We start from the raw sequence: 13,435 nt of genomic DNA on the forward strand, positions 1-13,435 counted from the left end.
CCATTAAAACCACTCACCCAAGCCTCCATATCCTTACAACCCACCAAACCCGTTTCTCTCTCTAAACTTTCACCTACCCGTGGGATCCTCCCTAAAAAATGTCACGTGGCTCTCTCTCCCTTGCACATGCAGACGGTCCCCCTTGCGACGCGCGGCATAACTCATTCCACTCGGGAAGGAATTCTATCTGGCCGACGTTCAACCTTCTCTAGATGTCTCACATCCAGAATTCTGTCCGGCCGACGTTCCACCTTCTCCAGATATCTCACATCCGGAATTCTGTCCCGCCGACGTTCCACCTTCTCCGAAAATCTCACATTCGGAATTCTGTCCGACCGACGTTCAACCTTCTCCGGATATCTCATATCCGGAATTTTGTCCGACCGACGTTCCACCTTCTCTAGATATCTCACATCCGAAATTATGTCCGGCCGACATTCCACCTTCTCCGGATATCTCACATCCGAAATTATGTATAGCCAGCGTTCCACCTTCTCTGGATATCTCACATCCGGAATTCTGTCCAACCGACGTTCCACCTTCTCCGGATATCTCACATCCGGAATTCTGTCCGGTCGACGTTCCACCTTCTCCGAATATCTCACATCCAGAATTCTGTCTGGCCGACGTTCCACCTTCTCCGGATATTTCACATCCGGCGCCTGACGCCGGATGGGAGAGGAGGGCGATTCAACTTCCCCAGTCAGACATGTCCGGATCTTTTGATAGCGCTTACCCGAAGAGCATCCGCAGCCGACAATTCAGATTCCCCAGACAACTTGGCTTGTCAGACACTCGCAATTCGCCGAATCCATTTCCGCCCACAATCAAAAAGCAAACTCCGATAATACTGACGACCAAGTCTCCTGAACTTTTCATAATTCTGGAATAATAGAATTTGTGACATTAATTCATGTAAAATAAACGGGTTTTGATGGGGGCCCCACATATGTGACTGATCAATTGATTAACAGATAGATCGATTTGATTATGATACATGATTGATTTATCCTGCTCTATGACATGCTCAAAATTATTCCTTAATTGTGCACTAACATCACTTCTCGATAGCGTTTCATGGATCACTGCCCAGGTACGCATCCACATCCGCTCTGGTCATTTTCGGTATGCATGTTTAGATTCTCACGTGTGCATGATCACTCTGAGTATTCATTGATTCCCTCATCAATTGCCATGATTGCTTCATTTTATTAGTAGAGACCCGACTTTAGGGACTTTAAGGGGTGCTACGGTCTTTACCGTACCTTCCCGATAAGTAATCTGACCCTCGAACTCGATCCGGTTTTTCACAGACCGTCTTTTCCAAAATAAGGAGTCACACTTAGGGTTTTTCTTTCTTATTTTGTTTACCCTTTTAAAAATAAAACAAAAATAAGTGGCGACTCCGAGTCATTTTTCTTAATCAATAAAATCATTTTTTTCAAAATAAAAATCGAGCTCGCAGTCGAGTGGGAAATGCATGAGCCGAAATGCAGGGTCCACAATTGAATTTGCAAATAAATATATTTCAAAATTATTTTAAAATATTTATCAATAATTATCTTTATTCTTATTTAATTATTTTACTATTGATCACAATCAAATTAATTTCAATATAAAAAAATGATATAATCTCAATATGAAAAAAATGTTGAAATGATATAATTTAAATATGAAAAAAAAAATGAGGAAGGAAAGGAGAGAAGAAGTTGAGAAGATAATTATGATAAAACTAAAAAATTTAGGCGTTTAATTAATTTTAAAAATGTTTGAAAATAATTTATCAACAAATTACTCTTAAAACTCCCAAATTTAATTTAAACTATCTTATCTAATACGAGTAAAATATAATTCACAAAAGTTTTGTATGTTTAAAATAATAAATTCAACTATTCATGTCAACTTTTAAAAAAAAAAATGCTAGATTAATTTTCAATATTTTAAGTTTCTAAAGTTATCATAATAAATTTCAAATTTATTTTAAAACATTTATAGGCAATTATTTTTATTCATATTTAATTATTTTACTATTGATCATGATCAAATTAATATCAATATTAATATAGAACAAATGATGAAAGGAAGGAATGAAGAAGTTGGGAAGATAATTAGATGATAGTTATTTGCATCAATTTATATATTCATATATTATTTTAATTAATTTTAAAATATAAAAAATATTAAAATTAAAACTCTCTAATTTAATTTAAATAATCTTATTTAATACTGTTAGTCCAAGGGTTCTCCTAATCACGTTTTCATGATAACAAACCATGATTAAATTGGTAATTGGTTTGAATTATAAAAAATTTCATGTGTTAATTTAGAAATTCATCAAAAGACCCAATAGATGCATGATCAAGACAATTGGAATACCTTTAATAATAGGAAACATATGTAAGATCAATGTATGAGTGCACTTAGGATTTTCATATCTTTTCATGCATCTTGAAAAACTCGGTTTATGCATTAAAGTAACATTTTAATCCAAATTCGAGTTTTATCAAATGAACCTTATCAAAATTGGCATATTAATTTACCAAAAGACTTTACCTAAGTGTTAGAAGCAAAGAAAACATAAAAAGATAGGTTTTCGGGCCAAAATGGTGAACTGGTTGAGGCACTAGTGAACCGGCTCAACTGGTTAAGGCACCGATCAACTAGTTGACCATTCCCGGTTGAGGTCCGGTCGAGAGATGCAAAAATATTCTCTCTCTCTTCCAATAACCTTTCTTTCTTGGTCAAGGGATATGTATTCTCGGTCAAGGCCTAACTGTCACCTGTCATGCATTTAATGCCCAACAACTAGTGAACCGGTAAACCTCAAGCTCGACCGGTCAAGGCTATCTTTTTGACATTTTGGCTCCCGATGCCAGAAACCTATAAATTGAGAGCTCCACTTTCATTTATGAGAAAGAGAACACTTGCATTTATTTGTTTACCTACTTGTTCTTATCTTAAAAGCTCTCATTCTTTTTTTTGGTGCATTAAATCTTCATTTGCATATTCTTTAGTGCACCCTTGTGATTCTTCCTAGCATTTAAATTGTATTTGAGCCCTTGTTGAGCTAGGTTCAAAGTTTCAAACTTGTTATTTGAGTGTTAGAACCTTCAAGTGAGTAGAGACTTGAAGAGAATCGTGTAAGAGCCCATTGGAGCCGAAATCCAAATGTAAAGTTGATTAGAAGCTTGATTGAAACTTCAAGTATAGTGGAACCATCACTCGGTTAGGAGCTTGAAGAAAGTGGACATATGCAAGAAAATGTCGAATCATTATAAAATTTGAGTTTGTTTTCTCTAACCTTATCATTTTATATTTGTGATTCTTGCGCTTAAATTTATTATGTTTGAAAAAGATTTTTTTTTAAACCCCAATTCACCCCTCTCTTGAGTGTTTTTCTCTATTAAAATTAGCCTTTATTTTCTCAAATATGACTAAAACATAATTGACTAAAACATAATTCACAAAAGTTTAAGTAATGGTACGTTAATTTTCAATCATAAATTTCTAACTAAAAGTCTAGATGATATATATATATATATATATATATATATATATATGTATGTATGTATGTATATATATATATAATTTATCAAAATTAAAGGACAAACTTGTATTATTATAATATATTACGATTTTATTTTCACTATCATAGTATATTACCATTTATTATTTATTAATATAATATTATAGGATAATATATCATTATCTTTGATATATTTATTTATATATTATTTATTGATGAATATCAAATTTTTAACTAAATTATCCATATATTATGGAGATAGCAAATTTTTATAGATAATTAATTTTAAAATGGAGATAAAAATATTTTTTTATTTTACATATCTTTTGATTTATATTCTTTAAATGAAATAGTGATAAACCTAAAAGTTTAGATAATTTAAAAATATATATATAGACCACTTAATTGTAAAAAATATATAAATTATTTAAAAAATGTAAAAGATAATCTTATATTATTATAATATATTACAATATATTATGTATTAAATTATTAATATAATATATTTGATTTATCTATTTATAAGTATTATTTATTAATTAATATCCTATTTTAAATTTTTTATTTTATATGTAATTTTAATTAATTTTAAGTTATTTATAAATTATTTAAGGTAAATAACTTACCGTTAAATTATTAATTTTTTAATAATGAATATATATAGACAACTCTTAAAATTAATTTAAATGATTTCATTAGTAAAAAATAATTTACTTATTACCTATAGAAACGTTATTTCTTTTATCCAAGGGGTTTCACCCATACAACTTGTAAATTTTATTTTTTAAATAATTATTAATAATAAATAAAATTCAAAATTCAAAATTCTTACTAAAAAAAAAATCATTTATTTAAGAATGACTAAAAGATATGACACCAATAATTATTAATTGCTAGAAATTAATAACTCATATTAATTTTCAATATTAAATTATTAATATTTAACAAATTTATCTTTAGAATTACCATAATAAATTTTAAAACACACATTCAATCCTAAATCCACGAATTCAAAATTACACGACATTAAAATCAGTAAGTAATTAATGAAACTTAACCTAAAAAATTTCTGACATTTTCTTAAAAACCAAATATAATTGTAATATGTTATGTCATTGCGACATAATTACAAATTTCTTAATTAATTATGTAATTAATTATAAATTGTTTATATTATATTAAATTTTAGTGTTTCAGAATATTTGAAAATATATGTAATTATTTTTTTTAAGTTATTAATTTTTAAATATTTTTATCTTAATTGTATAAAAATAAGAAAAAGCATATAAAAAAATAGATTTAGTGCTTAATAATATTAAGATATTAATAAAAACAACAACTTAATACTTAATATCATTCAAACATTAATTAAAAACAGACCAAACACTAAACTATATTAAACTTTATATAAAATCAAGTCAAATTAAGATTTATTCATATTTCCAATAGAAAAAAACAAACACAACAAAAGTTTACATTTAAACCCCATTTAGTAACTGTTTTTTATAAAAGGCTCTATTCTTTAGAGAGAAAAAAATTATATGATAATAATAATAATAATAATAATAATAATAATAATATATGATGTTTTTGAACATAATTAACACGAAATATGATGTTTTTGAACATCTTTTAAGTGCTTTCACTTGTTTTTTGAGAAATGTTTTAAAAAATTATTATCCAAATATGGAGAATTAAAAATAAAGTACTACATATATAAGTTATTTTTAAAACATATTTTAAAACATAAAAATTATGTTAAAAACATTTGAAATTCCTAAACAGACTTTTTGTTTTACAAAATATAAAAAAATGACCTTTCAAAACTTGTTCCTAAAAAACTATTTTTCAGAACTATTTTCGAAAGCACTTTCCAAACATAGCCCTAATTTTCATTCCTAAATAAATTAAACACTAAAATAACAATTAAAATGGTATTCTAATTTTAATTGTATCATTTCCCATCATTAGATCAAAATTTGCTCCATTCTGTTAAGCACATAGAGCCTAAATTAAGCATACTCAGGAAAACTCTTAAACTTCTTGTTGCCCTGGACAAACCTGTTAGGAAGCATAACATTCACTAGGAAACTCTACAATTAACTCTTCTCCATATCACAGAAAGTAAGATGGAGAGGAGTAAAAGGACTTGGAAGACATCAAGAATAAATAAGCCCTCTTGGCATGGGAAAACATCAAGCTAACTACTTTCAAACCATAATTTGAAACAGATGGAAAGGACTGTGGAAATAACAATCAAACTCTGTGATACTACTTGCAGCAAAGATTCCACCAATGTGCTGCAGCCCTTCAAAACTGGAAGATCTACATTTTTGTCCAGCACCATATTACAGGATCAGAGCAACATAACATGCAAAATTCTGTACATCCTGTTGAGCACCCCCTCCAGTTCATCTCCAGATGTGTGATGAGAGTAAGAAAATATCTGGTTTGCTGGACCTTAAACCAAACTAGATACCATAGTGCAATGTTAACAACCTATTTAAGAATTTGGAATACAATGAAGCAAAAACAAACAGTGGTAAGAAATTCTGCTTGACACAATCAGTTCTGCTAAAAAAATGCATGTGAAAGATTAGACACTTCTTGGATACCAAGTGATCAGTTTGAAAAAATCTGTCTATGGTAACTAACCACAAACTGAAAGCAATCTAAGACAATTCCACAAAGTTTTGGAAGTAAGATATCACCGTCTCATTAACGACTTGTATGATCAATATACTGAGAAAATTCATGCCTTTGAAGATTTAGCAATAGAATTATAATCTACTGCAAAAGTTCATCAAGCTTTCAAAAATAAACTAGGAACAAGAAAGATTAATTATCACATGGTTGGTACCACTTTTGGAAATTAATCAAGTCTGTCTGAGGATGGAAAGAGAAAATGAATCACATTTTTGTAATGCAGCTAATGCCAACAATTAAAATGTTCTAAGCGCACTATACAACAATGCTCCTTTCTTTTGCTATTTTTGAGTACTAAATAATGTAATATATGCCTTTTCCTATTTAAATGGATCCAAGAAATTTTATGCACAATAAAACAGCTATAATCTGCTAGTAGCCGATAAGTAAAGGTACCAGCTAGCATGCATGTTTCTTGCCATAGACTAATACTAAGACCGGTATCACTACTTTAAAATCATGCAGCTATCTAGAATGCAGAATATAGATATATAAACCTGATTTACTTAATTTACACTAATGCAAGCAAAGCAATCTTACCTTTCATCGACCACGAGTAAGAAGGCCAGCAAGAGAACCAGCTACTCCTCGTCGTCTCCCCTATATTATTAAAAAAAGAAGCAATCTCAGGCTCATCTCTGTTCAAGTTTAGTTAAAACGATTTTCTTTCTTACCTTCTCATTGTTGAATAAATCTTCTGCAATTGCTTCCATTTGCTTCCGCTTTTTTTCTTCTTTCACAGATTGCATTACTTCATCACTCCCATTGTCAGATTCTCTGCCGCCAAAGAAAAGTGAACATCAATGAAAATGACATACACCTTATATTTCCAGAACACTCTTCCAGTCAAAATAGGAGTTGAAATAGTGATCGTACTTGTATGGGTACTTTGCAAATGGAATAAGATTGTTGAAGCTATTCCCAGATTGAGTCTTTGCCTACAAATTGACTTACAGTCAGAAAAATATCTAACACTTTCTGAACTAAAATACTTGGTGTACCCAAAATAAAATAACAAGCTGCAGAATTCACAAGTAGTCTTAAATGAGCCATTTGAAGTAATTGGGTGTAGGACTCCAATAAAGCAAAATCATCTTGCAAAAATATGCCAACATAAAGATATGAATTAATAAAAGAGTGAAATGACAGGCAATGGACTGAATAGAGTTTGCCACAATTCCAGGCAGTTCCTGACAATCTCATCTCAAATTCATCCCAGGATTGGCCATTCCAGGTTAAGTGCTTAAATTCATTCAGAAGGAAACTAAAAGATATAAGCAACACTTGACCCAAACAAAAAAAATTCCTATAACAAACCAAAATAAGACCAAAGGAAACAAAGAAAAAAGGGGCAGAATGCCTGCTTTTAAATTTTTCCACCAAAAACTATAGTCTAACTCTATTCTTCATCATATGGAATAAAAAAATACCAGTGGAAGTTATTTACCTTTCTGAAGCATTTGAAATTTACAATTCTATTTTTTGTTGAAGAAAATGATGTCAGCAAGTTAATATCTCTCACAATTAAATCTTGACTGTATAAAACATCTGGATTTCCACTTTCAGATTCATCAACTTTGTCTCGTCTTGTTTTTACACCATCATTCCTTTGTCTAAAATGTGTCATGTGGCCAGTCTCTGATGCATTAGCAGCCTGACCAATAGATATCTCCCTTTTGCTATCATATTTGATGTCTTCTGCAGTGCGCACAGCAGCATTGGTATGAATTGATGTGGCTGTTTCAACCTCTGCATCAGAATCAGCCACTACAGATATCTCCCCTTTGCTATCATATTTAATGGTTTCTGTAGTGCAGGCAGCAGCATTGGCATGAATTAATGTGGCTGTTTCAACCTCTGCATCAGAATCAGCTACTACAGATATCTCCCCTTTGCTATCATACTTAAAGACTTCTTTAGTGTGGGCAGCAGAATTGGCATGACTTGATGTGGCTGTTTCAACTTCTGCATCAGAATCTGCTACTACAGTCTCATCTGTGGAGCATGAAGATGAGACAAGTACTGCACAAGAAAATCTATTCAGATAGAATACTTTGACAAACATTAAGATATATATGTCATGATTATAAGGAATGCATTACAATCTTTCATGCAATTATGTAGTCTAGAAAAAGCTACAAACCAGGATAATGTCATTTGATTATGCAAATGGTAAATAAAATGCTAAGTACTACCAAGAGACATCTACTCCTCTAGGTACTTTGATACAGATAAATATAATGAATGACATCATTATAAGAAATACTCAAAAGAACGAAGTAGTGGAGCTACTCCGCACCCCCAAGTCCTTCTTAAGCTTGCCCCTTAAATGATGCATTACTTCCTATTAAGCTAAGTTTTAGGCGTTAATTGAGTGTTCTTTCCACATGTTAATTTTCATTGCTTAAAAAAATGTTGAATAAAGCCCCACTTTTTCATTCCATTCTCACTTACATAAAATTTCCCAAGTCATCTCATATTATGTTTTTTAAGGGGGGAAAAATTCTCACAATAAAAATAAAAAAATAAAAAAATAAAAAAAAATAAAAAAAACAGAAATATGGCACGACATATCAACTTCAGAACCAGAAGTTCCATTTTGCCCAAATTTTTAGAATTTCATTATGAGTTCTCTTTGTCCCTTTTTTTGAGGGGGAAAAAAGTGAAAAGTGAACTTTCTTATGATTGTATTTTTTTCCCCTCTTCTTTGGCATTTTTATATGGTAAAACTGTTCTAAACTTCACTCTGAAGTTCCTTAACAAAATTATTGAATTTCTTAAAATTAATATGCAATCACATGAAGATTGATTAGAGAATGATAGTAGTTGTATATGTTGAGAAAAAGGTATTGAGTAACATCCATCACAAGATTATTCAAATATAAAATCTTGTTGAGCACAATGGTAAATGTAATGAATAAGAGTCCTATAAGTCAAATATGATTTTTTTTTTTTAGAGTTATTTGTTTTTCAACTCATTCATTTTTTATAATACAATTTTGTCTTAAAAGAAAATGTGAATTTTTTTTTTTCACTTTTTCTCGTTTCTCTTTTCAACATTCACTTTGTTAAGAGTGCTTAAATCCAATTTCTCACACTAAATAAAACCAACTTCATTTATGAAATTTTTGAATAACTCGTCTTAAAAACTAATTAAACTACCTTAATTTTGTGTTGTTTGAATGAGAAGTAAATTTATCATATGTTAGAAAAGTTATCATCAAGAAAAAACTGAATATGATTGAAATAGATTTTATTTTTATCTTTCTTTCTTTCTTTTCTTTTCTTTTCTTTTTTTTTTCTTTTTTTTTTTTTTTGGGGGGGGGGGGGAGGGGGTGGTGGATTGGGTGATCACTCAAAAAAATTTAGGCCTAAAATGTTTTTTGAATTGCTACTAAAAAAATGCAAGCAACAACATATAAAATCACTTAATTTGGATAAGAAATTAATCTAAAATAAATTCACTACATTCCAAAACCAAAACTGAAATTTTACTGCATATAAACCACTATTTAGCCTCATATAATTCATCAATTCTTAGCAAAACTAAATTTCATTATTTTTTATAATATGTTATTCAAAAATAAAAATAAATGTGGAAATCCGGTATAATTTGAATGGTGATTTGTAGGATATTGAAGGAAAGATTGAGGCCCCAATTGTGGGTAATTTGTGTGATTTTAATTTTTCCATATTTGTATTTTTTTCCTTTTTTGTTTGATCTCTGTGTATATGTTAAATAGGGATCTGTTTATGTAAAAAATACAATTTTGAATGAATATTAGAAAGATTCTCAATTTCTACATGGTATTAGAGCGGTGTTTGCTCTAAAACCCTAATGAGTCCATGGTTGCCCAAAGAGGAAACAACCCCGAGTCTAGTCAGTCGGCAACCCATGAGATACACTCCTCAATGGGCCCCGTCGGTGCATTCGACAACTCTCCACTCCATCTTACCATTGAAAAATTGAACGGTAAGTATTACAGAGAGTGGGCGCAAGCAATCAAGCTCGTTATTGACGGAAAGGGAAAGTTAGGGCTTCTTACCAATGAGACTCGACGACCACCTCCAACCGATGCAGCAGCATCCCATAAATGGCGGTCCGAAAACTCCTTTATCACCTCATGCTTGATTAACTCCATGAAGCCAGCCATTGGCAAGACTTACATGTTCCTCCCGACGACAAAAGATGTGTGGGATGCGATACGGGAAACGTATTTCGATGCCGAGAATGCTTCCCAAATCTTTGAAATCAAGACGCGACTCTGGCAAATGAAGCAAGGAGATCGGGAAGGCACGGAATACTACACCGAGATGTCGGGTTTGTGGCAAGATCTCGATCTCAACTGCAAAGAGGAGTGGGAGTGCACGGGTGATAGTGTGCGCTTCAAGAAGAAGATGGAGAATGAGAGGGTCTTCGAGTTCCTAGCGAGGCTGAACTGCGAGCTTGACAACGTCAGGAGCAGGGTTCTCAGTTGTCGGTCGTTGCCCTCCATCTGAGAAGTCTTCTCTCAGGTGCGGCAAGAGGAAAGCAGAAAGAGAGTGATGTTGGATCTCTCATTTGGGCCGAGGCTTCAGCCCTTTTAACCCGTGGGCCTCATAGGCCTCATGCTGCTGCTAGACGTGGGCCTCATGCTAGATCTAGTGGGTCTCATGCTACTGGATCTAGTGGGCCAAGCCCAAGACAGTCTTATTGTGAGCATTGTAAGAAGTTGGGTCACACTAAAGACACTTGCTAGACTTTACATGGCAAGCCAGCAAATTCGAAGCCTAGACAGCCCAATAAAGCCCATAGTCATTAGGCCTCCACCGAAACCCAAGCAGACAAAACACCCACAGAAATTTGTCAATCAACTTCTAGTGTGGGGTTTAATTCCGACCAGCTTGCGAGATTATATAAGCTTTTTTCTAATTTCCAAGCCCCTAGTCAGTCTTCTAACACTTTGTCCTCTGGTTCTTAGGCCCAAAAAGTTAGCTTTTTTACAGCACTTAGCACCATGTCTCATATTACTCCCTGGATTATTGACTCTAGTGCATCTGATCATATGACTGATGCTCATCATTTATTTTCTACATACTCTTCTTGTGCCGGTAATTTAAAAGTAAAAATTGTATATGGTACTTTATCCCCAATTGCTGGCAAAGGGAGTATTCATATTTTTGAGTCTATTACTCTCAACCCTGTCCTACATGTACCTAATTTATCTTGCAATTTGCCGTTTATTAGCCAGTTAACCAAAAAGTCTAATTGTTCAGCTAAATTCCTATCATATCATTGTGTTTTTCAGGACCTATCATCGGGGAAGACGATTGGCAGTGCTAAGGAACGTGAAGGTCTATATTACTTCGACGAAACTGATGTGCGTAGACAGTGTCCTCCTACTGTTTGTAATTCTGCATCTCATCTTAAGGACAGCGAACTTTTGTTATGGCACAAAAAGATGGGTCATCCTAGTTTTCAGTACTTAAAACATTTATTTCCTTCACTATGTTCAAATAAAACTTCATTGGATTTTCAGTGTGAAGTGTGTGAAGTTGCCAAACATCATCGGGCGTCTTTTCCTAAATCTAAGTATAAACTATCCATACCATTTACTCTAATTCATAGTGATCTATGGGAACCCTCACATACCCCCAATAGGATCCATAAAAAATGATTCATTACTTCTATTGATGATCATACTCGCATGTGTTGGGTATATTTGTTGACTGATAAAACCGAGGTTCGATCAGTCTTCATGAACTTTCACTCTATAATACAAACTCAGTTTCACACCAAAATTCAAATTCTTCGTACTGATAATGGTATTGAGTACTTCAATCTGGCTCCAATTCTGATCAGGTAACAGATGACTTACCCATTGCTCTTAGGAAACAACCTCGTTCATGTACTCTCCATCCTATCTGAAATTTGTGTCTTATAATGCTCTTTCTGCAAAGTGTCGTGCTTTTACAACTAACCTTGATAGAATCCAGATTCCTAAAAACATTCAAGAAGCCTTGGAGATTCCAGAATGGAAAGAGGCAATGATGGAAGAAATAAGGGCATTGGAAAAAAATGGGACTTGGGGAGTGATGAATTTGCCAAGAGGGAAGAAACCAATGGACTGTAAATGGGTATTCACAGTGAAATATAAGGCGAATGGCACAGTAGAACGATACAAAGCCCGCTTGGTTGCAAAAGGGTTCACTCAGACCTATGGCATCGACTATACCGAAACATTTGCACCAGTAACAAAGTTGAACACTATACGAGTTCTTTTATCCTTGGTAGCAAACCTCGACTGGCCACTCCATCAGTTTGATATCAAGAATGTCTTTCTGAATGGTGAGCTGGAAGAAGAAGTGTTTATGATGCTACCACCAGGGTTCTGTAAGAAAGAAGAAGAAACCAGATTATGCAAATTGAAGAAATCTCTTTATGGTCTCAAGCAATCACCCAGAGCATGGTTTGGTAGATTTGCAAAGGTGATTAAGAACCAAGGATACCAACAGGGACAATCGGATCATACTATGTTTTTCAAACAGTCCAACGATGGAAGGATGATCATTCTAATCGTGTATATCGATGACATCATTCTCATTGGAGATGACACAGGAGAAGTGGAAAGGTTGAAGAAGGTCTTAGCCACAGAATTTGAGTAAAAGATCTAGGTCAAATGCGGTATTTCCTAGGAATGGAGGTCGCCAGATCAAGGAAGGGAATTAGTATTTCCCAAAGAAAGTATGTACTTGACTTGTTGACTGAGACTGGCATCCTGGGATGCAAGCCAAACGATACCCCTATCAAGGCAAGAAAAAGGACAGAAAGCGACGGAAAACCCATGGATAGAGAGAAATATCAACGACTAGTAGGTAGACTGATCTACCTTTCTCACACTATACCTGACATTGCTTTCGCCGTAAGCGTGGTTAGCCAATACATGCATTCACCAAAGGAAAGTTATCTGGAAGCAGTGTATAAGATCCTCAGATACCTAAAGGGTTCTCCAAGGAGAGGACTATTCTTTAAGAAGAGTGATAGTAAGAAGGTAGAGATCTATATAGATGAAGATTGGGCAGGATCAACAGATGACAGAAGGTTTACCACAAGTTACTGTACCTATGTCTGGGGGAATTTAGTAACATGGAGAAGTAAGAAGCAGAGTGTAGTAGCCAGAAGCAGTGCCGAAGCTGAATTCAGAGCAATTGCACAAGGTATGT

The 13,435-nt window shown here is 33.2% G+C and overlaps 1 protein-coding gene across 4 annotated transcripts in view; it reads right to left on the minus strand.

The window, feature by feature from the left end:
* Window positions 1-5,458: 5,458 nt before the first annotated feature.
* Window positions 5,459-13,435, minus strand: part of LOC117912180 (nijmegen breakage syndrome 1 protein) — a 118,483-nt gene continuing 110,506 nt past the window's right edge. For 2 of the 4 annotated variants that reach the window (XM_034826678.1, XM_034826675.1), the window contains 5 exons: window positions 7,680-8,254; window positions 7,109-7,170; window positions 6,907-7,009; window positions 6,773-6,832; window positions 5,459-5,997 (listed from right to left, as the gene is read on the minus strand). In XM_034826678.1, the coding sequence (XP_034682569.1) occupies window positions 6,776-6,832; window positions 6,907-7,009; window positions 7,109-7,170; window positions 7,680-8,254 (797 nt within the window). In that variant the 3' untranslated portion in view covers window positions 5,459-5,997; window positions 6,773-6,775. Of the gene's footprint in view, window positions 6,026-6,772; window positions 6,833-6,906; window positions 7,010-7,108; window positions 7,171-7,679; window positions 8,255-13,435 lie in introns of all 4 variants that reach the window. The other 2 variants (XM_034826677.1, XM_034826676.1) reach the window with 2 other exon arrangements.

The sequence above is a fragment of the Vitis riparia genome, chromosome 4 (genome assembly GCF_004353265.1).
Source record: "Vitis riparia cultivar Riparia Gloire de Montpellier isolate 1030 chromosome 4, EGFV_Vit.rip_1.0, whole genome shotgun sequence".
NCBI classification, from domain to species: Eukaryota; Viridiplantae; Streptophyta; class Magnoliopsida; order Vitales; family Vitaceae; genus Vitis; species Vitis riparia.